Here is a 27,149-nt window from a genome sequence, read left to right on the forward strand (position 1 = left end):
TGAGGTGGGGGGTGCGTGAGGTGGGGGCGGTGTGCGGGGGTGGGGGTGTGTGTGGGGTGTGTGTGGGGTGGTGTGTGGGGTGGGGGGGAGTGTGTGGGGTGGGGGGGAGTGGGTGGGGTGGGGGGGAGGTGTGTGGGGTGGGTGTGGGGTGTGTGGGGTGTGTGGGGTGGTGGGGTGGGGTGTGGGGTGGGTGGGGTGGGGTGGGGTGTGTGGGTGGGGTGGGGTGTGTGGGTGTGTGGGGTGGGGTGTGTGGGTGGGTGGGGTGGGGTGGGGTGTGTGGGTGGGTGGGGTGGGGTGGGGTGTGTGGGTGGGTGGGGTGGGGTGTGTGGGTGGGTGGGGTGGGGTGTGTGGGTGGGGTGGGGTGTGTGGGTGGGTGGGTGGGGTGGGGTGTGTGGGTGGGTGGGTGGGTGGGTGGGGTGGGGTGGGGTGTGTGGGTGGGTGGGGTGGGGTGGGGTGTGTGGGTGGGTGGGGTGGGTGGGTGGGGTGGGGTGGGTGGGGTGAGTGGGTGGGGTGGGGTGGGGTGGGTGGGGTGTGTGGGGTGGGTGGGGTGGGGTGTGTGGGTGGGGTGGGGTGTGTGGGTGGGTGGGGTGTGTGGGTGGGTGGGGTGGGGTGTGTGGGTGGGTGGGGTGGGGTGTGTGGGTGGGGTGGGGTGGGGTGTGGGTGGGTGGGGTGGGGTGTGTGGGTGGGTGGGTGGGGTGTGTGGGTGGGTGGGGTGGGGGTGTGTGGGTGGGTGGGGTGGGGGTGTGGTGGGGTGGGTGGGGGTGGGGTGTGTGGGTGGGTGGGGTGGGGTGTGTGGGTGGGTGGGGTGGGGTGTGTGGGTGGGTGGGGTGGGGTGTGTGGGTGGGTGGGGTGGGGTGTGTGGGTGGGTGGGGTGGGGGATGGTGTGTGTGGGGTGGGAGTGTGTGCGTGGGGTGGGAGGGGGTGCCCTTACGGCGCCGATCCGCGCTGGGAAATGCAATGGGCGATGGCGGCGGGGGTCCTGCGCCGCGCCGCCGCACGGACGCGGACAATGGCGTCCGACACTCCGCTGGCCAACGCCATGCGGCTCCGCAACCAGCTGCAGAGCGTCTACAAGCTCGACCCGCTGCGCAACGAGGTGAGGGGCTCGGCCTGGGCTTCAGGGGGGGTGTATCGAGCCGCGTGCGACGACGGCGGCTCGCGATCACCGACGCTGCGCGGGCCGCGGCGGAGTCCGGGCGTCGCCCGAAGGTTGGGGGAGAGAAATCGCATAGGCCGCGAGTCGGGCCCCCCTCGCTTGCCTGAGTTGGGCTGCCCGCGGAAGGTTGCTGCGACCCGGCAGGGTACAGAGGGCCGGGTAGCGGTGTGGGGTGGGAGGGGGGGAGTTTGAGGGAGAGGAGGACTGAGTGGCGAACGCGTGGTGGGGGGAGTGTTTGTTGTTGTTGTGTTTGTGTGCGCCTCTGTTAATAGAATGTGTAAGAAGTATAACTGCGTGCAGGGTCAGTGCGTGTGTGTGTCTGTGTGTGCAGTGGGGAGCGGTGGCGCAGCGGTTAGCGCCACGCTGCGCTACGAACCCGGCGACCCGGGTTCGATTCCCGCTCACGGCCAATACCGGTGACGATTATTTTAACCGGTCCTGGGCCTCCCCTAGATCGACTCGGCCTCAAATTTGTTTGTTATTATTTTAAGTCACTTTATTTATTTCTATCTCCGTGACTTTACCGAAAGAACCAAAGAATATGAGTGTCCTGGTAAGGTGTGTAAACATCGCCACTGGGGAGACAAAGGCGGTCGGGCGTGGTGTTGGCCACCCACCCCCTCGTGTACCGTGCCGGCCTTCACAGGTGCTACTGGCTAACAGCACTTGCCCCTACAGTCTGTTAAGGCCATACGGGGGGTCTTTGTCTTTGTACAGTGCATGCCACCATGAATAACTAATGTGCCGCATGTTGTGTATTGTGTGGCGTTTTTGCGGTACGATGTACTACTGTACGTGTATAAGCGTATCCAATTCGGTGTTTGTGTGTGCTTGTGTTGCGTATTTGTGTGTGCGGTAGTCGTCATGCATGTTACATGTGTGTGGGGAGCGGTGGCGTAGTGGTTAGCGCGCTGCGTTACGCACCTGGCGACCCGAGTTCGATTCCTGCTCACGGCCACCACCGGTGACGATGTTCTTAACCGGTTCTGGCCCTCCCCTAGATCGACTCGGCCTCAAGTGAGTACATGGTGCGGTGTGTAAACATCGCTGCTAGGGAGACAAATGCGGCCAGGCGTGATTCCTGGCCACCCACTTTCCCCCAGAGGTCGCAATCGGGTACCCGATACCCGTACCCTACCCGATACCCGGCTACCCGTACCCGGCCAGGTACGGGTACGGGTACCCATTTGCGACCCTGGTGCGGCCGGGTACGGGTAAGGAATCAAAACCCGTTTGCGACCTCTGCCTCTCCCCCCCTCGTGTGCCATGTTAGCCTTTAAAGCTGCTCGCTAACAACAGAGTTCCATACCTGCCTTTGTAAAACATCAGCGGCAAGTGGCATCTGAATCTGTCTTGGGCCCCCCAAGACACTCTGACATTTTTTGTACATCCTTGGTGGTATGTGGAGGGAAACAAAGGCGGCCAGGTATATTTCTGACTACACCATCTCAATGTGTGCCATGCAGTCAGTGGAAGTTTTCTCTAACAGCACTTGCCACTGCGGTCTTCAAAGCTAACCAGGGGGGGTCAATGTCGCGTCTCAGTGTGCGTTCATGCTGCGCCGATATGTTGATCGATGTTGGTCGTGAATTTTGTGTTTTGTCTCACCTACAGGAGGAGGTGAACGTGAAAATTAAGGAGCTGAACGAACACATCGTGTGTATACTCTGCGCCGGGTACTTCGTGGATGCCACCACCATAACAGAATGTCTGCACACGTGTGAGTTAAAGAGATCACTTAACCTTACACCACACTTTCATGGGTTTGTAATAAGAAGCAGGAGACGTTACTCCGCTTTTACAAGGACACTTTACACATATTTGAGTGAATATGTTAAGACCTGTCTAAATTCTGTCTATATCCTCCAGTCTCAAGGCACATTATGATATTCCCACATGCAAAAGCAGGTGCTCACTGGAACTCTAAAGTTTTCATTGCTTCAAAACTGCCAGATAAGGAGGGCACAACACAGTGTATGTGGTCTTCATCAGGAGTTCTGCGGTAAACCTAGATTAGCGATGATGGCCAGTGGTCAAAACTAACAAAGGGGTGTCAGCTAAAGAGGGATACATGTTCTGAGAATGTCCGAGGAGTAATTGGAGTGATAAAATTGGCTCGTGCAGGGATACCCTGAGAGGTAGAAACAGCATGGGGAGGCCTTCATCCAGCATAGCTCATGGCTGATCATGGGACATGTATGCCGATTGTGAGTGGGATACATTTTAAAATTGGATAGAACTTTCGATTTAGACTGTAGATTATTTTAAACCCTTTTATTAATTCAAATAAACAGCAAGTCTGGGAACATTAAAAACGACGTGAAAACCGATTGTGCTTTTTGTAGACGACAGGTGAGTGTGCGAGCAGTGCTTGATTGTACTTGGGTAAAGTTTTCTGACTATCCTATACACAATTTTTTTTTGATGTCCTTCATATAAAGAGGTGAAAACCAAGTTAACTACAATGTATTGTAAAATAGAGAACTGGCATTTCAGCTGTGTTTCCACCAACATACATAGATGTGAGTGTAATTCGTTTGCCATTGTTTTTTTTTGTGTTTGCTGAGGTAGTCTGCAAGAGCTGCATTGTGAAATATCTGCAGACAAGCAAGCACTGCCCCATGTGCAACATCAAGATCCACGAGACACAGCCCCTTCTTAACCTCAAGCTGGACCGGGTGATGCAGGAGATCGTGTACAAGCTGGTACCCGGCCTGCAGAACGGTGAGCTGCTGTGGCATTTCTTTTGACAAGATGTTTTCGCTCGTGCTGGGTTTCTTGTTGTTGCTCTCTTTGTTTAATTTGTGTTCCAGTTGTGCATCTGGCCAAATCACTCAGAATGGGCCTGATGTTGTCAGATCACGGATCCTGGATAGTGCTTGGAAGGGTGACCACCCTGCATAAAATAGGTATTGTAGGCCGCTTCAGGTCTGTGTTGTCAGTTGGGGGCAGTGCAGACACATCCACTGTATACTGTGCAGTGCTCCAATGTCTCTGCTCCCCTGCCTTGACCAACACTCACTGACCAATAGGGTGAATTATTGCCAATTAAGCCCCATCACCTGCATGGTGGGTGGCCTTCTTTTGTGTAGCATGTAAGCTTATGAAACTCTCTTAATACTGTGAGAAGGGGACTACGGCCACTTTGATGATATGAACCTCTGATTTTTTGGCAAGTTATTGTGGGTATAACGAGGCATCGATGTGTTGATTAATATTGATTCTTAAGCTCACGGAGCTTGTATTGAATCACGCGTGGAGGAATGCATTTTTTAAAGTATGTGTTCTATGTAATGGGATCATGTGACCCTTCTAGGCACTATAGGCCACTATGTTCACTAATATGTATATTAACAAAAATCGATATGTTCATTGAATCATGTATGTAAACCCATACAATTTAGATGACAAATTATCATTAGTTTGCTTGTTTATTCATAAAATTCTCCCTGAGTCTCAAGACTTTTTCAGGAGGGTCCTGCCAAGTATTCGATGTTGCTACGTCTCATCCCAATTGCGTAATTTGCAGATACATTTGTTTTTCAGCATTTGATTGTTTGGCCACTATCAGTTACATTCAAAAAACATTTTGCTATGAGAGGAAACCGGAGAACTCAAAATAAACCGATACAGAACAGTGGGAGAACATACAAACTCGGCACAGAAAGGTGCCCAAGTCAGAAATTGAACCATGGCCCTTGTTGCTTTAGGGCACAAGTGCTAGGACTGCACCGCCCAAATGGCATTAAACAGGTAAAGTACACAAATGTCATGGAATAGGTGGTGTGTTGATGATAAAACTGTCATCCATACATCAATAGAGGTACGTAGCTCAATCTGGTTTGTTTATGGTAGAGGCAACTGAGGTGTTTGCAACATCCAAAGCTAATTGCTGTCATCATATCATGTAGACATTTCAGTCCATGCATTAAAACACATTGCAGAAATAATCACATTTTTAGTTTGGTACTCATTTATTTGACAAAACTTGGCACTTGACAAAAACCAATATACCGTCAAACCCAAAAGTAAGTTGATTTAAGTTTTTACGATTCTTGGATTGGATAAATTTTGGATTGGATGTTTTCAGCATCCATCCAGTTTAGAGATGTGCATGTAGGTTGCAGGCATTTGTTGTGCTTGGTTGATGAATAAAAAAAGTAGTTTTACAATGTACATACACTGGACATGAATACCACATTTGTCCCCCTGGTGATTCAAGAAACATTTTCTAACAGCGTAGTGCATTATAGCATCTCTAGTGGCTGCAGAGATCACGCGAGCTTATTATATAACATGCTGAAATGCAAAATATTTGATTCTCACGCACGATGCGATGAATGCATGGTAAGCTGAAGAATCATTCTTGCATCATTACACCGCTGCTATTTAGTAGGCATGTAGCGATGCACTCACTCATCGATGAACACCAAATAGGTTTGATTCAGATATGTTGTCATTGGTTTATATGTGACCTCTGCAGCCTTTACTGGTGCTACATTTGTAAAAAGTGCCTCATGAGTTCAAGTCATTATTATTCACCACAGTTTTAAAATAGAGTGAAATGACGACCCCAAATCGTGATAAATTATCAAATAACGAGGGTGGGCAAACTGTTACATACCAAGCACACAAAAAAGAGGCATGCTCTCGTGCGATTTACGTGATGAAAAAATAAGAATAGGCTTTACCCTCTCTACCACTGTGAGACTACACCCTGGTAAACCAAGGGATCTTGTCGATGGGGACGGGATAGTCGAGCAACCAGCCGCCGCCGGCCACGCGCTCGCCGGTCATCTCGTCGCGCCACATCAGCCCCGGCCCCGGCACGTAGACGTTGCGCTTCAAGGCGCCCTTGCGCACGACGGGAGCCACCAGCACGCGGTCTCCGATCAGAAACTCGTCGTCGCTGGTGAGCGCCTCGTGGCCGCGTGGCTCCAGCCACCAGATGGGCCGGATGACCGGCGATCCCGTGCGCACGGCCTCGTGCGCGAAGTGCACGATGTGGTCCGACACGATGGTCTCGTGCAGCGCGGCGTAATGGCGCGAGATTCCCACCACGTCGTGCGTGGAGTTGCCGGCGTACTGCCAAGGAGAGATGGAGAACTGCATGACCGGCATGAAGGCGGTGACTTCGAGCCAGCGGATGTACAGTTCCTCTTCGGGCCGGAAGTCGGTGCCGTGGAAGCCGCCCTCGTAGGCGTTGCCGCCGATCATGTCCGGCAGGATGAACGGATAGCCGAGCACGCTGAAGGTGAGGGCCGTGGGCACAAGCGTGAGCAGCCCCTTGCTGTAGCCCCAGTTGGAGTCCTTGTCCATCATGCGGTAGAAGACGGGCAGGTGCTGGCCTTGCCATCCGGCACGCAGCTCGACCTGGCCTCCGAAGCGTGCCGCCGTCTCGGCGTACAGCTTGGTGTAAATGCCGGGGTTCACCATTGGCGCGAGCGTCACGAAGCGCGGAGGGAGGTAGTTGATCTCGCCCGCGTCGAACTTGAAGGAGTCGATGCCGTAGGTGGTGCGGACGTGCTCCAGCTTGGCGACGTACCAGGAGCGCGCCAGCGGGTTGGTCATGTCGACGGTCGCACCTATTCCGTTCCACCACCTGATCAGGCCCGGCACGTGGTTTTTTTCGGCCTTGATGAAGTAGCCTCTGTCTGCCCCTTCTACACGCGCAAACGAGAACGCACGGTGTATGTGAGCGTGCAGATCCAGAATTGATCATTGTGCATGCCAACTCCTGCCTGTGTGGAAGTTGTTAGTTACATATAAAAGGCATTTATGCAAGTCAATGGGAGTATGTCAAATCCAGGTGAACGACTAATTATTATCATTCATAGTAAAGCATATGGTCCGCTGTTTTGGAGCATCATTGGTATTATAGTCAATAAATCATCCTACATCTGTCTCTCCACAAAAATAAAATGTGGAAAAAAAGTATTACTTGTAAAAATGAAAAGAAACCTTTAATAATTTTCCTGCTATATGTAAAACCATAGATTTGTTTAAATATGTTCTATTATCTTTTTCCCTCAATACTAAAAACAGTCACAGAAAACCAGTAGTCTTCCTCACCGGCAAATCTGTGATAACATCACACGATATATAAAAAAAATCAACAACAAAACTGATGGAATCTACAAGATGCCTTTAACATTCACACACACAATCTAATTCACGTCTTTGTTTTTGAGCACTCGTCGCATTTTACACAGGGGCTCAATTTTAGCCAGGTGTGTCCGGGTTGGCGACCTGCTAAATGTTTTTGCACACGGCACACCACATCCAGTATACCTTCTGCTATGGCTGCGAATACTAGTCAGGTGCCTACTCCAGTCGAGGAGCTCCACGGTGGTGAGATGTTAACTACCTCACCTGGTATACAGGAGGTTGTGGGTTCGATCCCAACCCAACCCTGGTGCCTGTATATTTGGAGTTTGCACGTTCTCCCCGTGGCCGCATGGATTTTCTACCGGGTCCTCCGTTTTTTTCCCCACATTTAAAAACATGCGTTTTAGAGTATTTGGCTGCTTTACATTTCCACATTTTAAGCCACTTCATCGAGCTATCATTTGTGGCCAGGTCACTTCTGGAAAAGAGCTACATAACTCAGTGGGCCTTACCTTGTAAAATAAAAAATTGTCGTAGTAAATAGTTATCAGCGACCCAAAGTGCATTTCCGCGTGGACGTAAGCCCCCGGTTACACCGTCACCTTTAAAACTGGGCGAGTCCGTGTTGATGAAGGGCGTGACCCATGTGGTGACGCGGAAGCCCATCGCCTTGAGCTCACGCACCATCCCCGCTGCGTCCGGGAATTTGTCGGGGTCGAAGGTGAAGTCTCCGTAGTGCGTCTCGTAGCCGTCATCGATCTCCAGCTGGCTGTTGCTGAAGTTGTTGGCGAGGATCTCGCGCGCGTAGCCGAGCACGCTGCTCTGGTTGATGCCCACCTTGTAGCGCGCCCACGTCGACCAGACAGGACGCCGGATCATCCGCTCGTCTGGCACGTCCGTGGGCCTCCCCAGCCGCTCGGAGACCATGTGGGCATGCGTGCTCACGATGTCCGGCCCCGAGCACGTAGCGTAGCGCAGGCTGGCCGGCGGCACGGTCCCCGCGCCCGCCGCGGGGTATGGGTAGGGGGCGTTGCGGTAGGAGCCCTTGAGGCAGATGCGGCCGTCGCCGTCGCCGTTGATGCTGGCGTGGAGTGGGCTGGCGGCGTCCCCCCATAGCGCCGCGCCCGCCGAGGAGAGCCAGTAGCGCTCGAGCAGAGAACCGTACTGCTGCTCGTCTTCGAACATGTCGCCAGACAGGTAGAAGGACATGGTCTTGTTCCACGAGTTGATGGGCCACCTCTGCGAGTACATCTCCGCAGCACCATACCTGGATGGGAGAGAAGAAAGCTGCTGTTTGTTGACGGGCCATCCACTGTGGATTCATTATCACATCAGCTGTACATTTTACTGTTCACTTCATTTTTTGCCTACTACTTTTGGTCATTAATTACGTTATTTGTGTGGATATGTGGAAATGTGGCTGGACCGGGAGAGCTGGAGACAGCTTGAGGATACTCGACTGGGCTTATAAATAACATTTAGATATTTCCGCGTATATACGGGTATATATATACAGTAGTTCCTTGGTTAACAGTGACAACGATTAACGGTTATTTAGTGAACGTTTTGCCTCCCATAGGACTCCGTGGTTTCGACGAATGTAAACATTTTGAGAAACAGTATGTTTATGTTATGCACGCGGCGCCAATTTCGACCAATCAGAGCGCTCGTAAGTGGGCTGAGCATGCCATGGCCAATCAGCGACACCCATTTATGAGTGTTGAGACCCCGACTGGCTTTGTTTACATTGTGTTTTCTGTTTTGGCAGTGGAAACAGCTCCCTTTTTTCTAACTTATAAGTAATTTCGATTAACAGTTATTTCGGTTAACAGTAGTTTTCGTGGAAGGGATTAAAAACGCTAACCGAGGGACTACTGAAAACACTTTGTGAATGTGTGTGTGTCTACTCTGATCGCTAGAGTTGGGACCACAAATGCTACCACTCAGACCACCGGCACTACCACTGGAACCACCCGCACTGCCGAGACTGTGTGCTCCACGTGGTTTTTCCGGTCAGGGCTGAGTTTTATTTTTTCAAATTGAAGATGCTATCCAAATGTGCCGAGACGTTAACGTGAGACACGCCCATAGAAGAATCGTGATTCCTGCAGTAACCAACCAGGGTGGAATGGTAGGAATCGAATATGATTCTTGTAGGAATCGCCCAACTCTATTGACAGTCGTCATTTATATTGGCATTCAACACCAGAGCAGAACATGGGCAGCTCGTAAACATCGCCGTGAGTGGTTTCAAATTTCCCTTTCATTTATTTAGGTGTTCTCATATATTTTTTATAATTATAGAGAAACACAAGGACATAGAGCCCCTTGCTGCCGGCTGTCTGGTGGCAAGATTAAAAACCAGCGTTGGCAGCGCTTGTTTGCGAAACAGTAAAAGTGAATTGCGCTTGCAAGAGATGTTTGTGATTTTAATGTTGCTGATAAAAGCAAAGAAACCTTCACCTCGCAGTTATCGGATTAAATTTGTTAATATCGACATAAACGTTAACTTGAAATTTGCTTGACCAATTTTGCGAACATTTCTGTGTGCAAAACCGAATGAAACAGTTGGTAGTGCACGAGCATTGGTGTAGAACCAAAATAATAAAGAAGAGCAAATTTTTTTTTCTGTAAAAAACTCAATATTTCAAGCACTATGATGCACGTGATGAATACGAGATTCTAGATTTGAAGCTTTGGTGACTGCAAGGATTCATATTCTTAGGTTTTTTCGGTTAAGTCACGTAGGTAAAAACATTAAAATTAATAAAAGTAAAATAAAATAAAAATCACGACGTTTCGGAGGCAACACAAGCTTCCGTCTTCAGGTGGAACCGTCACAGCCACGACAGCTGTATCAAGTAAAATTTTTTACTTGACTTTACCGAAAAAACCTCAGAATATGAATACGAGATGGCGGTCCCTAATAAGTCACGAAGCAGTCCTTAAAGAGCCGCATGCCACTCAGGAGCCGCACGCTGCCGACCTCGTTGGCGTAGAAGTAGAGACTGAACGTGCTTTGCCACCGTCTTCATTGGTGCTGATTCACGGCCGTCACAATGTACGCAAGGTAAAATGTATTATTTGGTTCAGTATATTGGACCAAATCGCCCGGATTGTGTCCAATCTCAGAAGATAAACATTAAAAGTAAACTATTTTTTTTATTTTACCAGGTTAGGTCCACTGAGCGATATAGCTCTTTTTCAGAAGCGACCTGGCCACAAATGATAGCTCAAAGAAGTGGCTTATCATGTGGAAACTTATAACAGCCAAATACTCAAACACATGTTGATTCTAAATGTGGAGGGAAAAACCGGAGGACCCAAAGAAAAATCCACGCAACCACGGAGAGAGACATGCAAACTCCAAATATACAGGCATCAGGGTCGGAATCGAACCCACGACTTCCTGTATACCAGGCGAGGTAGTAAACATCTCGCCACCGTAGCGCCCTAAACTAAGTAGGGTGTAGCCTGAACAGTGCCTGCATTGGTGGTCACCGTGCAAAATTGAAACAGCTGTTGACGGCTGCTGCTGCAGGGCTATGTTGTCAGCAGAGGGCAGTGTAGCAAAATGCACTATTGTGCAGTACTATGCTCCAAATTCTGTGCTCCGTACCTCCACCAATCGGCACTGATCAGCGTGTTGAGGTACAGTCAATTAACCCCCATGACCCGCAACGGGTGTGGGGAGGCCCTCATCCAGCAGTGGATTGCCAGAATGGCTGTGCGTGTACGTGTGTGTCCCGTTAGCATTGCACATACATTACTCACTGAGGGATTTCACATGGTCTCCCTTTGCAATCATTGCAATCTATGTTTTTAGTCATGCTTGTGTTTTCACGGTGGTGCATTCTTATCGCATGGCACTATGAACACGTGGCATCCTTACCAGTGTGCGTTGGCCATGCTGAAGCAGTCAAAGGGCTCAAAGTCCTCGCTGGTCGTCTCCCAGTGGAACTCGTGGCAGGAGATGTTTGATGTGGTCGAGTGGTTCACACTTATTCCTAGTTTCACCTGTCCGTCAAACACGTGTAATTATAAACTACCCTTTGGTATATTTATCATCGGTGTTGTGTAAAAAATAGTTTTTTAAACATAATGATACTCAAGTGAATTATAATGCAACTTTTTATTTTTATCCAGAAAGCATCAATGGGTGACAACTTCTTCATATTTTTTAGGAAGGTCCACACAAATCGGTGAATATGCTCACTTGCTGTACCGTAAAAAAAAATTGCCCACCTAATTAACCAATCCATACCTCCATAGTACTTGAGTAGAGGTGAGCTCATCTCAAATATCATTACATTTCAGCTGAAATTAAATTTACGTGATCCAAGTTACGCATGACTGGTCGCCTGCTTTCTAATTGCTTTAACTTAGTTGAACTTCTGATTTGGTCCATTTGCACACGTTTATTGCTTTTGGCATTGTGTCACGAGATAAATTATCCATTCAGATTTCTCGCAAAGCAGTGCAACCCTTTATGTTAAGAGACCGGTCCACAGAAGAAAATATTACGGAGCTACCTTCGAGATTCCTTTCAGTGATCTCTGGGGAACACGTTTGGGGTGGCCTCAAACTCAAGTTTTTTTTTTACATAAGTTACAAGCGTATACTTGATTATAATTGCGCACGTTATTATTTTCATAGCCTTTTTAGCACATTCCAGTTTGCAGCACGACGCATCTGTATATATATTAGATGGGAGGAGGCCACCTGTGTGAAATAGGGTCCTGTAAAACAAATCAATGTATTTGTTACACGGAAAAGTCCTGTGTAGCAAGTTACCCAGCGAGTTTGCAAGGTAGATCCGTGGTGCATCAGCACAGAACAAGAACAACACTGTCGTCGGAGTGATGCGTCGTACAGTGGAACAGGCAACGACGGAGCAAGAACGCGTCAGAAGAGGTGCAGGCAAAAATCCCAGCGGGTGTTCTTTTGCAAGCGTCGACGCCTAAGCAAGCAGATGCCCCCTTGCCTTAGTCTGCGGGCCGATCCACTCCCAGCAGGCAACTTTGCCGGCACCAGGTGCCGCGCTGCAGGCCGTGGGGAGGACCTGGTCCCAGGCGGCGCCCCGCGGCACGCCCAGGCTCCCCGACAGAACGACGTTGCCCTCAAGGTTCCGCAGCAGGAAGACGCCGTTGGCCTTCAGCTCCAGCTCGGCCGTGTTCACCAGCTGAACGTTCTGCTCGAGACACAGGTGTCATGAATTTACTCAACTACTTGGTTCTTTCGGTAAAGTCACGTAGAATGGAAATAATAAAATAATAAAAATAAAACATAATAAAATAATTCTCACGACGTTTCGGCCACAACGCAAGCAGCCGTCCTCAGGTGGAGAACAGGTCTGTCGAGAAGACAGACAGACAGACTGTTCTCCACCTGAGGACGGCTGCTTGCGTTGTGGCCGAAACGTCGTGAGAATTATTTTATTATGTTTTATTTGTATTATTTTATTATTTCCATTCTACGTGACTTTACCGAAAGAACCAAGAAGATGAATCCCTGCGAAATTTACTCAACTATTTAACTACTTTTTAATTTTACCTGGGAAGGGCCCACTGAGATATATAGCTCTTTTTCAGAAGCGACCTGACCACAAATGATAGCTCAAGGAAGTGGCTTATGTGGAAATTTATAGTAGCCAAATACTCTAAAACACATGTTCCTGAATGTGGAGGGAAAACCGGAGGACCTGGAGAAAAATCCACATGACCACGGGGAGAGAAACACTGCAAACTCTAAATATACAGGCGTCAGGGTCGGGATCGAACCCACGACCTCGTGTATACCAGGCGAGGTAGCTAACATCTCGCAAAGCGCGACCCCCCTTTTCAGCATCGTCATCATCACGCCTCATCGATCTACTGCTTGCTGAATGAGATTGGTGATTTGTTAATTGTAAAATGTAAAATGTAATTAACCTAAAAGCTCATATACACTTGCACCCGTTGTTAGCCACGATCTCTCCACTGATGGATGAAGGTTATATCGTCAAGTTGTCGCCATCTCTCACGTTCCTGTGTTACAACAATCAACCAAACACCTGCACACAATTTCGATTTAAAGCTTTCGTGACTGCAGGGATTCATCTTCTTGGTTCTTTCGGTAAAGTCACGTAGAAGGGAAGTAATAAAATAATAAAAATAATAATATAATGTTTTATTTTTATTATTTTATTACTTCCCTTCTACGTGACTTTACCGAAAGAACCAAGAAGATGAACACCTGCACACAAGCTGATAATGTCGTTCCATCTCTGCAGTGGATGTCTTCTCGGACATGTTCCTTTCTTTGGCTGCCACCTAGTCGTTAGTCATGACCACCCACCGGACATCGTCTCTTCTTGCAATGTGTGCTTCCCAAACCACTTTTCAGTCAATTGTTTGTGTTATTTGTGAAATGTTATCTGATCTTATGTTTGTCTGCTTGTCTCTGTTTCTTTGTGTGCTTTTTAGCATTTGTTAATATCTTTGTCAATGTCCATGTGTTTCTATTGCATATGTCATAGCAGGTAATGTAATAATAATAGTGCACTTTATTTGTTCAGGAAGATTTGCCGAGTCTTGGAACTCTTTTTGAGGATGGTTTTGCATTGTGATGTTTGGCCAGTCCTGTTAATGAGTTTTTGGCATGGAGGATGAAACTGGGATGGCTGGAGAAAACATATGCTTATGAGGGGTTAACACTCTAAAGTCGCTCTCAAATGGATTCACTTTAATGCACCACTGCCATCTCCTGGCCACATCGCAGCCCCAGATCAAGTGAATTTCAATACACAATGCACTTTTCAATGCATTTTAGATTTATACAACATCTACATGTAACTGCTTCTCCAGATGCTTCACAATAAACAAAACAAACATTTAATCTATATTTACATGAACATTCATAAATGCACTAACCCACGCACTCACACTCGCTCCATCAGAAGTGTGGTTCACCCGGCTGCGTTGATTTATTCCGAAACTACATTCAAATATTTTTTTTATATCTGCATTCTTCAAAGATTGACATTTTTTTAAATGTACTTTATTCCTGGAGCATACATTTAATTTTCCCATTCATTCGCAGCCGCAGGACTCGCGTGCATGGAAACAGAGAAGTTTTTAACAGCATATTCTTTGGGTCTTTCGGTAAAGCCACGTAGATAGAACAAGTCGTACAAATAATAACAATAACACGACGTTTCGATCGCAACACACGCAATCGTCATCCGGTGAAAAATATAGCGGGAGAGCTGCTGATTTTGTTATTTTTATTATTTGTTCTATCTACGTGGCTTTACCGAAAGACCCAAAGAATATGAATTCCTGCAGTCACGAAAGCTTTAAGTCAAGATCTTTTTAACAGCAGTTGACATGATGGACCACAAACTCACATTATCATGCATTCCAATATCCAACCCGTTAGTTTGAAAAATCCATGCATAATTTATGATAACCAATATCATGAGTACCAACGTGGATACAACACTATTACAAGTCTTCCTAATCAAAGCCTAACTATATTCAGAGTAGAGTCTAACAGTGACATTGCAATAAGTCACGATTAAGCAAACAATTGGAATCTGAACACAGAAGCGTGGTGACTGTTCTGCGTTGCGTACCTCGTCTGCGGTATCCTTTTTAGCGCTTGGATCGAAGGCAATGAAATACCACAAGAGCACAGCGATGACGACCACGACCGTCACGTTCATGATGACAGCGAGCACGTTCATAGCTCGTGAAGACTTTTTGGAGCCCATGTTCATTTTTAAAGGCGACACCATCTCCCGGCTGAAGTCTGCTGTCCCGAAAAGATGACTGCCAAACACTCGTTTACCATAGCTGCCACAAACTCGGAAGGGGCGGGAAAAAAACCAACCCGTGCCAGGTCCTACTTACACATTAACAAACCAACAGCAATTCGTGAAATCTTAATGGCCCACTCTGAAGCAGATATGACGAACAAAAAGAGGTTGGGTGTTCCAAAGGTAGAGTTTGCGTCACCGTCATTTGTGGCTGACCAGCCGGCGTAACCGTTTGGTTGTGATTGTTTTCACTTGAAATGGATTCGTCCCGCCTCTCGGCTATTTGGTCTTCGTGAGGCTGACTCGCAGTAGTAGCAGTAGTAGTCGGTGTGTGTTTGGCTCTGTAAATATTTGCATTGTATTCTGTGGGGGGGGGGACGTGGGGGTCAACAATATGGAATAGTAAACACTCCTGAAGAATTGTGGGAGGGATTGATTTTAGAATGAGTTGTACATATTAATTGCATTTTTCCGTCAATTTTTTTTTGCCATGATTATATTCCATTTCTGCTATTGGTGTCACGTCATGAGTTGAATGAATCTCCACTTGGAACTGTTGCGGCAAGCACGGCACTATTCTGCGTCAGAGAGCAGCCCTGAAAGTCGTCATTGGAGAGCTACTTCTGAAGTCACTTCAGTATTATCCACACAAGGGGTACACCCCTTTATATGCTATTACAAGTTTGAACTTTTTGAGAAGAGCGTGGTGTTTGAAACGACATTGTGCTCTTGACCACAAGCTGGCTACCAGGTCACCCATCAATGACCTGTGCCGAGAGATCATTTTGGCAAACACCCCTCGGTGGCAGCTGCCCTCCAGCTGTGGACATGTGTTGATGATTCGCAGCGTTTGTTTAACATTGACGCCCCCCCCCCTCCCCCTCTCTTTGTGTACTCACAGATGAGGAACGCCGCATCAGGGAATTTTATCAGTCGAGGGGACTTGATCGGGTCGTTCAGGCTGAAGGTGGGTGAGCAGATGCCCGTGTGCTGATGTGCCTGTGTATATGGCTTCAAGCGAAAATACAAACGATTCCATGCGCAGAACTTGTTTAATACAATGGCACTCGTTCACCTTATCAGTGTCATTAAGTGCTTGGCACGATCGTCGCCATTGTATAAAGGATGTTAATGTACTTTCAAGATGCAAACCGCAATATTTACAAATGTATTGTTAAATAATGTCTATATTATATTCTAAATGAATTATTGTAACTCATTGGCAGTGGCGAACAAGCAAAATTACTTAAAACAATGTTTTTTAAGTGGTAATGTTGCAGGCAAAAGCCCCTCTTCATTGAATATAAATATAGTAGAGACCAGGGAAGAGCGAGTTCATAAGAGTTGGAGACTGACTGCACTGAACATCATTGGGGGCCTGATGGACATTTGTTTAAAACGTGTTTTTTTTAAATCAGTTTTAAAATTGCTAGAAACACCAGGATGGGTGGGGGGGGGGGGGGCAGCCGGGGGCAGCTGGGGGCAGCCAGGGGGCAGAAAACAGCAGCAACAATTCAAAACTTTGGATGTCTGGGTCTGCATCAAATTGTTGCAAACTGCGATGCGGCGAAACAGCCGGGCTTACGGCGAGCGACGCACGTGACGTTTGTGCTATCGGCGTCGCACCTGCAGAGAGCACGGCTGCGGAGCAGACGTCCCTGCAGAGTCTCCCCTTCGACCTCTCCAAGGCGCACTACTACTGCTACGACGAGCTGGTGCGGCTGTGCCTGGAGCGACACAGGTGAGCGGCACACGCCCGGGCACCTCGCGGCACGTTCGCTCGCGTCCCCCACGTGTGTGCGCGCGACTCAACTCATCGCAGAGTTGAGTCGCTCAGAAGGGCAGGATAGCGAGCGTAGAGATGGATTTTAGGGTTGTAACGAGGGCTGGGATAATTTGTCGATTAAGTGAATTAATCGATAAAACATACTCAGGACTCTTTAATACGCTTTACTATTTTTTATTTTACCAGGTAAGGTCTACTGAGCTATGTAGTTCTTTTCAGAAGCGATCTGGCCACAAATGATAGCTCAACGAAGTGGCTTGTCATGTTGAAATTTATAGCAGCCAAATAATCTAAACGCGTGTTTCTAAATGTGGAGGGAAAAAACTGGAGTTCCCGGAGAAAAATCCACATGACAACGGGGAAGAGAGACACCGCAAACTCCAAATATATAGGTGTCAGGGTCGGGATCGAACCCACGCATAATGTATACCAGGCGAGATAGTTAACATCTCACCACCGTGGCACCCCAATAACGGGGGCCACCACCCTCACATCCAGCCTCCCCGAAGACAGGAATCCCTATGAAGCTGCATCCAGCGCGACGCAGCTGACGTTGCTGACGATGTCACCAAGTTCCGCCCATCGCCTCCCTTCCAGTCTCACGCGCACGGGATCACGGGCGATGCCTTTTTTCCCCAGATATTTTCTTTGTGTCTGATTTGTCATCAAGCTGATAATTGGTACTGTAATGAATTACTTAAAGTGTGGAATAGCTGTGCCAAAAAGGACAGGATTGTAAGCGTTGATGGATAGTCGGCCCGGTATGTAACGATGTGCAGATTCATAAATTATAGTTGTTTTTGTGCTCACGATACATGCGTCCAATGGCGATGTGTGTGAGAAACTATTGGTTCTCATTTGTATATGTTGTATGTAATAGGTTAGCTATTCTTAAAATAGAATAATAACCCCAAATTGTCACGGTACATCAAATTGCGAGGAGAGTGAGTAGATAAGATGCCTATTGGAAAAACAATACTTAATTTGTGGCCATCCTAATTCCACTGCTGGATGAAGTCCTTCGCGCCCTGGGGGTTGTTTGTCCATACTTCACCACGCTGGTCGGTGCGGGTTGGTAAAGGGAGAGGTGCACAGGGGATCGGTTCAGATATGACTCGCCGCTGATGTTATCCATGGCCAGGAATTGAACTCTGGCCGTCGGGTGTATAGTGCATTTTGCATATCACTTCACCACGTAGATAACTCTTATTTATGACCGGGTAAAAGCCCTGTGAGACTAGAAGGGTATCTTTAAGGGGGACCTAGGTTTAAATAGGTACAGCAAAACAGCATAGAGTATGTGAATCTGATCGGGTGTAGGCAGGAGTTTGACCAGTTTTTGGTCACGGTGCTATTCAATCGCATTAAATTACTTTGTACACCGATGCATCTTGGCCCCAGCACATGCATAGAAAGGAGGCTTTTGCCCCCGTGAAATGGAAAAAATTCTCCCCGCAAGGCAGTATAACGCAGCGGCGAGCAGGGAGAATTATACCGTTAATACAGCTGTACCGAAAGTGAGCTCTCCAAAACGAGTTGTTACTGCGGGGAGCGATCGGACAGAAGGTGCAAACGTATTTAAGGGGCGGTAATTGATTTAAGCGTTTTGTGGTGCAGGCCGTGCACGCGAATCGGGGAGATTTACCGCGTGCGCTGCGGCGGGAGGCTGTTGGCGGAGTGCGTGATTGATGGCTCCAGTTAAAGATGTTTACCGCATGCGTCTCGCGCCGGCACTGCAGTCTATCAGCCCATCGACCGCCCGCCCAACTACCAGCAAAAAGCCTGCGCTTAAGTGCAGCAGGCCGGCGCAAACGGGGGGGGGTGGGGGGGGGCTTGTGCCCAGTTTATTCCTGCGAACTCTCCCCCCTCATCCTCCTCAATCCTCTATCTCCTCCCACCAAATGAGACAAAAGCGCTTCTGGGAATGAAACGAAGACATTTCGACAATTCTCTTAAAGTACCATCTGATCACGGGCAATGTAGTTGAAATACCGAGTCCTTTAGCAAAACCCAAAAACCTTTATGTCCCGTCGGCTTGATGCGGCGTTATGGTTTTTCAGACATTTTACACATGCACGTAGTTTCGTGTACATTCGTACGTGTTTTTTCTTGGTATTTATTTGTCGTAGTTGAAGAGAGACGCGTACCATAAACAAGAAAGTGTTTCCTAATTATATATTAGCTGCTGTGAACAATGGAAGAGAAACATGGGCGTTGAACAAATAACATGGAACTAAAGATGAAAAAGAAGCGTCCAAAGGTGCATGCTTGGAACTACACTGAGAGACAAAAAGAGAGAGACACGTCAATCGGAGAACGTCCGCAAGTTAGCGACATCGCATTTCTGTTGGACAAGACTAACGATGGGAGCGGTAGCTGAAGGGGAAATGTGGATCATGTGCAGCTGTTTCATGAGACTTGAGAGACGGACACAGTTTGGGAATGCCTTCATCCAGCATGGTTGCCGATCGTGGTATATATGTGTGCATTTTTGGTTAATTATATTGACGTTTCAAAATATACACTTTGTGGGAGGGAAAATAATATTAACAATACATTTAAATTTATTGTAGAAGTTACATTCCAAACGATAAGGTATTGGATGTATAAAAAATAACTATTTAACTTTGTAAAAAAAAAACATGCTTGAAAGTTCCTAGTTAAGTATTGACGGTGTAATTAATAATGTGAAGGGGGGTGGGGGGAGGGAGAGAAACCAAAACACAGTGATACGAATAATGTATTCTACCAAGGTAATGGCCAAACGAGAAAATACTGCAGTGATTGGAAAAAAATGGCCTGGAGGCTTGACCGTGCCGAGTTAATTTGTAAGACGGTTTTTCTTTCTCCTTTTTTTTCCCTCTTTTCTCCAACACCGAGCTCTTTGCGGGATGGAGCCTCGAGGCTCGGAGCGGTGGGTGGCCTCGCCTTGCCCCCCCCCCCCTCGCCATCTCACCGCCTGCCGCTGACGGATTGTGATTGGGCTTGAGAGATTGCCGCGTGTAGTTGGCCCCTAATTGAAATCGACCAATCTCTCGCTTCGCGTCTCAAGCAATGTGCGTCACGTTGATGGCTGGCCCGCCGCGTCACTTGAGGGGTTGGGAGAGGGGGGGGGGGGACGGAGTGGGGAGAGAAGGGACGGAGAGAGTTCAAGGCTGTGGCCGCCCTGTCCATATTCCCGCTTGGGGTGATATCGGGCGAGGTTTTCGATGGGGTTGGGGGTCAAATGCGCGGGGAGGGTGGAAGAAAAAGGAATATAGGAGGTGGGGAGTGGGCACGACGGCCAACGGGTGGGGCAGGCGAGGTCGGGAAGGGTGCGAGGCAGCGGGAATGAGAGAGGCTGTTTGTAATGTCAAGTTGTGAGCCGGGTCTGGCGTTGGGTATTGATTGGGGGTAAATGAGCTGCTAGGCATGTGTGAGCAGCTCTTAATGACTGGGAGGAAGGGCAAAGGCTGAAGGTTGACTGCTGCTCGAAGACAAAATCCGCTTTAGTGACTCCTGCAGGCCAGAAGTGGACAGAGGGCTGGCGATCAGATCTCCGGCATTTTATCGACCACCTTTAACAAAATAAATGCCGGTTTGTCATCCCTGTTTACAAAAATCCGTCTCTCCTTTCAAGTGCAATTGAGCCACAGCGAGCCGAGGGGAAGGTTACGGAGCGTGGTATGAAAGTGAAAAATACACAATTTCAAAAAAGCTGAAGTAATACGCACGCCGTAATGTTCTGTTGTCAGAAAGATTTGGCAAGCACCTTGCGGTGTGTTTGAACAAAGCTTACAGCCATAGCGGGAATATTTGCTTCTGTAACAAAGTAAGCAATATGTTTTCTCAGCTACCATATCAATTTTCTGTATATTTTCCACCATTAAATACCGGGTTTTGGATGGAAACGGAAAAAAAAAACTGTTTCACCTGATGGCAGTTTCTACGAGGGGGTTATTTAGATATTGTGCGTTAGTAGTTGACCATAGTTCACGTGTTCACGCGATTAATAAACGGTGGCATAAATCTTCACGTCGAATTTAATATTAATGCATGCACAACACATTGGCTGTTTTTAGAGGTTGTATAACTTTTAGATTCATTGCTATTCCAGTCTATTAGCAGCCTTGTCAGCATATTTAATGCATTAAAATCAGGACACTTGCAGCTGCTGCTGCTGCAGTAGCAGCAGCAGGAAAGCTAGTTTCCAATGACTCGGGTAAATGGCGCATAGCGCAGCTTAGTTCATGCAGGAGTGATTATTCGTGTCCGCAGTTGATTAGAATAAAAAAAAAAGAAAAAGAGGACATCCATCAATATAAATTACAGGCAATGAGCGGTAACAAACAGTAAGTAGACTGGTTTGGTCAGAGTTCACACGCAAGCTGTTTGCAATGGGAAGGCGCTGGTGTGGAGCGCTCTCGTACCACTATTTTCAAGGGGGGTATTTTTTCGTGCTGGCAACGGCAAAATCCATTGGACACATCGTGTTTGAGCAAGCGATCGTGCGGCGGCATTAAGTCACGCGCTCGCGTGATTCAAAACGTTATTTTATGAGCATTGAAATAAAACGTTTATTAAAAAAAAACAGAGAAGTATGTCCAGCGTGAACATTTTCCCCGCTAACGTTTAGACGACTGGAGGTGTAAAATGAACGGCGAGTTTATCAAGTATCAGATGGCGGCCACAACGTCGTCTGTAAACGCGGACGGTCATTTGAAGAAGTTTGTTTATGTTCAGGCTAAATACACGGTGAACTCTGACGCAAATCCAATGAAAAAGGTGCGCAGACGCCCGGTGCTTGCGGTGAAGGAGCACGCAAGGAAAGAGCATAATGGCTGCGAGCACTGAAAGTGTAAACGCTCATTAGCAGCGCTTATCTTTAACACTTGTGCATTAACTCTTGAGTGCAATAATTTCACATTTCCCCATCCGCCTGGCTCGCGCAGACTCCGCAAAATGCATGCAGTTAATAAAGCAGAGACCTCTTGACCAGATTGAGAATTAGACAAATAATCTGGCTCATCAGAGTTTAATTAAGCTGTCATCGCACATTCCCCCGTCCCTCTTCCTTGGGGGCCGCCCCTGCAATATTGGTCGCCCGTAATGGAAACCTTCACCTTGATATTGAGCGCCGTGTCATTTTCATTACAGCCACATTATTCTGATGAAGGAGAAGGGGAGATAGAGGGCAGGCAGAGTCGCGGAAGCAAAATGCCGACCTCATCTATTTCGCCCTCTCACTTTTATTAATATATTAATCTGCTGAAGGGGAGCAACTGTTCTGCCATTGCTCGTGCTGAGATAATTGAAGGAATATCGGATTAGGCGCACGGGGCCCATTCCTCTGCCCTTATTTAACACTCTAGCGGTCTTGCCACGGTCCCGCGCGCCTCGCCCGGCCGCCCGTTTGTGTGCGCGGGCTGCCGCTGGGACAGAGCACGGCGCGCGACGATCTGGGGCGGGGGGAGGGATCGGCCAGAGATCCCCGGCTTGGCGGGAGGCTGTTAACGTGCGGCGGGTCGCGGTTGGGCCGAGACGGCCTTCTAGGCGGGAGTACGTCGGCGGGCGCGCCGGGCAGGCTGGAGTTAACGCGGGGCCCGGCGTGCGGCGGAATCGCATTAACCGCAGCGCCGTGAAAGGAGCCATCCGTCTTTTTTGTTATTACGCGATAATGGGCCCTTCAGCGCCGAGGTGCGAATTTGAGAAAGTCGTTTGTCTCGGGGCCCTGAGTTATGACTACCCGCACGCTGGTGTGTCTTCACTGTGAGCTAATGACATCAACAAAAACACCGTCAGCCCGCCTGATAGTGGAGACCATCTGAATAATGCATCTTCCTGTGCACACACACACAGCTTCCTGGAAAATATTTCAATGAACACGCGATGTAATATTTTGTTGTTTTTATTTTGCTTCAGTTTATTTTTTGTTACCTCGTTGAATAGACATTTGTCATTACATTATGTTTTCGCATTCACTTCCTTTCCGTTCATAGTGTCAACATAAAATGTATATGGGGTAGTGTACCATATACATATTCTTAAATTCATTTCTATATAATGCAATTTAGGCTTGTAATTTGGTGTAGTGTTGCCAAAGTGCATTCCGGGTAATAATATTAAAATTTTATTGTAGGTGGTTGGTACAAAATATTTTATGATCAGCCATGTACATCATTTAATTGGATTTGCACATTTCCTCTGGCGATGGAGAAAACTCAATTTCCGTACTCAAAAAGGTAAAACGGACGCCTTTTATTAAATGGGATCATTTGTTCCGAAGCGTTGCGTGTAATGATTGCTGACGGCTTCACCTGGCACGAGCGGCCCTCTCACGCCATGCCTCCTCAATCGGGTTCCGCTCTCCATTACGCTCAGCGGCCACAAATAATCATAAGTCCAATTACTGCGATGGAGACAAAGTGTGAAACCCCCCCCTTATGTTCATCATCCTTTTGTTTGCTTGCGACGGCAGTTGTTGTGCGCAAGCCTCCACAGGGACTGATGCTTTCTGTGCCGCGGTATTATGTTTTTTTAACTGTGTAGGTGGGAGTGAGTTGAGAAGGGGGGGGGGGGGCAGTGGGGAGGGGAGGGGGGGGCACTATATAATTTTTTTTTTCTCCTCTGGTAATGTGGAGAGAGCACCAAAGCACGAGTCATCTTTCAGCGAGGCTCATGATGAAATATTGATTAAAGTAGGGAGCGGGTTAAGTGCCCAGATCCATCATTGCCAGGTTGTCCACCGCCCGTAATTGCTTGGGCTTTGGAGGCTGCCTAAGCTGGCAGAAGACACTGTTAATTTTGGAGCCGGACCCCATTAGCCTGCTGTGGCCGTTGTGTCTGGCTCAGCGCTTCTCCCTGCGTACAACTTGCGATTGTTTTTTTTTTTGCTTTGTTGATTGGTACGAGTGTCTTTACGATTGAAACAACGGCAAATTTCTCCCGCGTTAAGAACCCTAATCGGGCTGCTCCCGATGCAAGTTCTGCTCTTTTAGCATGCATGTGAACATCATTTAAAAATGTCGTGATATTGCTTTGGGACATTGAGCTCCATGCAATCGTTTTTTGTTTGTTTGTATAATCAGGTACGTGATTTGGTCTTTTTTTTTTGCAAATATACGCGGTGCATAAGAACATTATTGAGACTTAATCTTTTAATAATTCTCTTATTCAACATTACCTTTACTCGATAAGAAGGAAAAACCTGCCTGCAGCGTGAAGAATAAACATTTGTTTGTCGTGGCGCATAAACATTTTTCATCATCATTCAATAAAACCTGATACAATACAGTTGTGAAATGAAATCGTGAAGAATTTGAGGCTTCGCTGTTTGCTTTTTTTCCAAAGAGGCATGCGATTCTTGGAAATATTTAATAATGGAAAAAGATATTTTGCAAGAAAAAAAAAGATTTGCACCGCAAAAAAATATCAAAACAATATTAAAACATCGCACGCTTTGAGTTTTCAGCGGGGTGAATTTGTGGGTATCCCGCACGGTTGAAAATGTGTCCGTGTAGGCTGGAAAGCTCTCGCAAATGTGGTGTGACGTCCCTCTTTTAAACTGCCACCAAACGTCTGACATTTCCAAAAGTGCACTTGCGGGTGCATTTCGATCAAAAAGTCATTCTCCCTTTCCGATCGCTCGTCTGCCACCCGCGACCCCGCACCGCTGTATATCAACGACCTCGTCGCCGCCAGAAAGCCTCTTAAGGTGGTGCTGTTGCACTCTGGGAAAGAGGAGCAGAAATGAGCATGTCTCCTCTGCAGACAAACTGCCGGCCATTGGGCGCGCAAAGCTGTGCAATTTTGTATCCCGTGTACTTCATTACGCTAATGAATGTCGTGTGTTACATTTGCACTTTTTCAGCTGTCAATTGATGAAGTAATTTAGCCATTAATGTCATGCAAATGGGTTTTTTAGCGCACATTAAGAAGGAGCGCGGGGAAGGGTGCCATTTTCATCAGCGCGGTTGTTTACACCCCGCAGTGCCTTGATTAAGTGTCGCGCGTCCACGATTGTTCATGGCCGCACTTAGCGGCCTCCTCCGCTCGTAACGGAACATTGAGCACATCCCCGCCGTTAATTTCCCCTCTTCTGATTACTCAGTGAAAACTCTGGCCAAGCAGCCCTCGTTAAAACACCCGCGTTATGGCCACACACATCGATCTGTCGATTGCTTTGTTGTTGTTTGTTTTCTACCTGGAAAGGAGATACACAGGGGACAGTATTTCTATAACCTGCCCCCCCCCCCAACCCTACTTTTGCTCTTATGATTAGAATTTCTCTTTGATCGTTAAACTACCTCTGGGAGAACAAGTACGATCACTTTATTCTGTATTTTTCCCTTCCAGTTTTATCACGATTGTTCTACCGGTGTGGTGTCATGAGATGAAGTATCCATTCGGAACTCTCGCACTGCAATGCTGCAACACGGCGTGTTAAAGAACGCTGCTCACCAAACTGTCTTTGGGATCCCTTGAAGTGACCTTTGGTCGACACGGTAGAGGGCACCGCTTTGCCACCGAGAGGACCGTCCATCGCCGTATGGCAGTTAAACGGGAAAAAAAACCCGTTATCATTTAAAGCACTGAAAGTGTTTTCCACCGATATTTACGCCTGCTGTGATTTTTGGTCCGCAACTTGGCTGGTTGGAATTTTGGAAAAATGCACGTGAAACGAAGCCACTCTTCACGGATATTTTCATGAACGCACCTGCTTTGTCATTTTTGAGCTTCAGCACGGAACGTTCAATATGACTTATTTTCCACGTGGCCGATTCGACCAGGACGTACTATTGCTCTTCATGTCTTTGCATTGAAAATTGTTCGCACATTGCGAGCGTTTCACTCGTTTTTTTTAATACTTTACATTTTCCGAAAAGGGTGGGCTTCCTGCATGAGATGCAGTTGTTGATATATTCTTAGGTTTTTTCGGTAAAGTCATGTAGGTAAAAAATTAAAATTAATAAAAGTAAAATAAAAATAAAATAAAAATCACGACGTTTCGGAGGCAACATAAGCTTCCGTCTTCAGGTGGAAGGTAAGCAGAGGATGATGGAAGCTTGTATTGCCTCCGAAACGTCGTGATTTTTATTTTATTTTACTTTTATAAATTTAAATTTTTTACCTACGTGACTTTACCGAAAAAACCTAAGAATATGAATCCCTTGCAGTCACGAAAACTTCAAATCTAGTTGATATGTTTTTGTTCATTATTTTGGAGAGAATACTCCCAAGGCTTGGGCACACATGACCGACCTCTGGCAATGCGACTGTGGCACGGGGTGATGAACCTGTCCCCTTTGTAGTTTTCTGACTTTTTTTTGTTGCTTCCCCTCTCCTACCGCAGCTCGAGGCAGGGGGCGGAGGGCAAAGAGCCACCGGTGCCGGTGCTGAAGGTAAGCGGAGGATGATGGAGCGGCGTGGGCTAATTACACTGTTATGGCGCCGCTGGCGAAGAGAGGAAGCTGCCCCCCCACACCGGGCTGGCGGCTAATGGGCTTGATCAGGACCATATTGCTGCGCTGTGCTTAAACTCCCATCATGATGAATTAGCACGTGTTCGGTGTAAATGAAGGAAACAATTAACGCTTTAGCATTTGTATTCATTTCGGCTGTTTTGTGACACACTAGAATGACTCGTTTTACCCGAGTAAAAGCAATATGTAAAAACTATTTTAAGAATGTAAATGTTCACCTTTGCTTACATTCCATATCATTTCGAGTAATTTTGTCCGTATATTTATCCTAAATATTTTTTTAAAATCTTAAACGAACGCTGCAATTGCACAACCAAATGTGTGCGTTTCTGTCATGCACGCACGGTGTCGTCTGCAGCACATTTACCCGGCAAGTTAAGACACAGTCGTAAAAATTGGCACCCTCCACTCCTTCGACACACACGCACTGAAAGCAAAAGGTTAAAGAGGCGACCGTCGCTGGAGCTCCTTGCAACACAAATCAAGAGGCGGGGATGTGGGACGGGTGGGGGATGTGGGACGGGTGGGGGATGTGGGACGGGTGGGGGATGTGGGACGCGTGGGGGGTGCGGAGACGAGAGTGTGGCTCCTCTGGCCGGCTCCCGTGCGTTTGTGTTAAGAGCAGCGCGCGTGTTGTAGGAAATGAAGTCAGCAGGGTACGGGAGGATGGGCTAATGCAGAGATAATACATGATGATGGATGGGGTCGTTTACTGGCGAGGCAGCCGAGTAATGAATGCACCGCATGCGTCTGTCCGCGGGACTGCTTTGGCACATGCCGGGAGCGGCCCGTGAAATCTGATTAATTTTCTGACAAATACCTCCGTTCGCTGGGACTTGG

The 27,149-nt window shown here is 47.6% G+C and overlaps 2 protein-coding genes across 2 annotated transcripts in view; one reads left to right on the plus strand and one right to left on the minus strand.

The window, feature by feature from the left end:
- The first annotated feature begins 931 nt into the window (after positions 1-931).
- Positions 932-27,149, plus strand: part of PCGF1 (polycomb group ring finger 1) — a 29,177-nt gene continuing 2,959 nt past the window's right edge. The window contains exons 1-6 of the mRNA XM_061552973.1: positions 932-1,096; positions 2,771-2,876; positions 3,728-3,880; positions 15,964-16,029; positions 16,695-16,803; positions 26,180-26,228. Of these exons, the coding sequence (XP_061408957.1) occupies positions 953-1,096; positions 2,771-2,876; positions 3,728-3,880; positions 15,964-16,029; positions 16,695-16,803; positions 26,180-26,228 (627 nt within the window). The 5' untranslated portion in view covers positions 932-952. The remainder of the gene's footprint in view (positions 1,097-2,770; positions 2,877-3,727; positions 3,881-15,963; positions 16,030-16,694; positions 16,804-26,179; positions 26,229-27,149) is intronic.
- On the minus strand, positions 4,485-15,173 carry LOC133343375 (myogenesis-regulating glycosidase-like). The gene is made up of 5 exons (XM_061552950.1): positions 14,880-15,173; positions 12,249-12,455; positions 11,157-11,281; positions 7,867-8,531; positions 4,485-6,819 (listed from the first exon to the last, which is right to left on the minus strand). Exons 1-5 carry the CDS (start codon positions 15,039-15,041, stop codon positions 5,867-5,869), a joined length of 2,112 nt encoding a protein of 703 aa, XP_061408934.1. The 5' UTR covers positions 15,042-15,173; the 3' UTR covers positions 4,485-5,866.

The sequence above is a fragment of the Lethenteron reissneri genome, chromosome 17 (assembly GCF_015708825.2).
Source record: "Lethenteron reissneri isolate LAM-NWPU_2019-01 chromosome 17, ASM1570882v1, whole genome shotgun sequence".
Classification (NCBI taxonomy): domain Eukaryota; kingdom Metazoa; phylum Chordata; class Hyperoartia; order Petromyzontiformes; family Petromyzontidae; genus Lethenteron; species Lethenteron reissneri.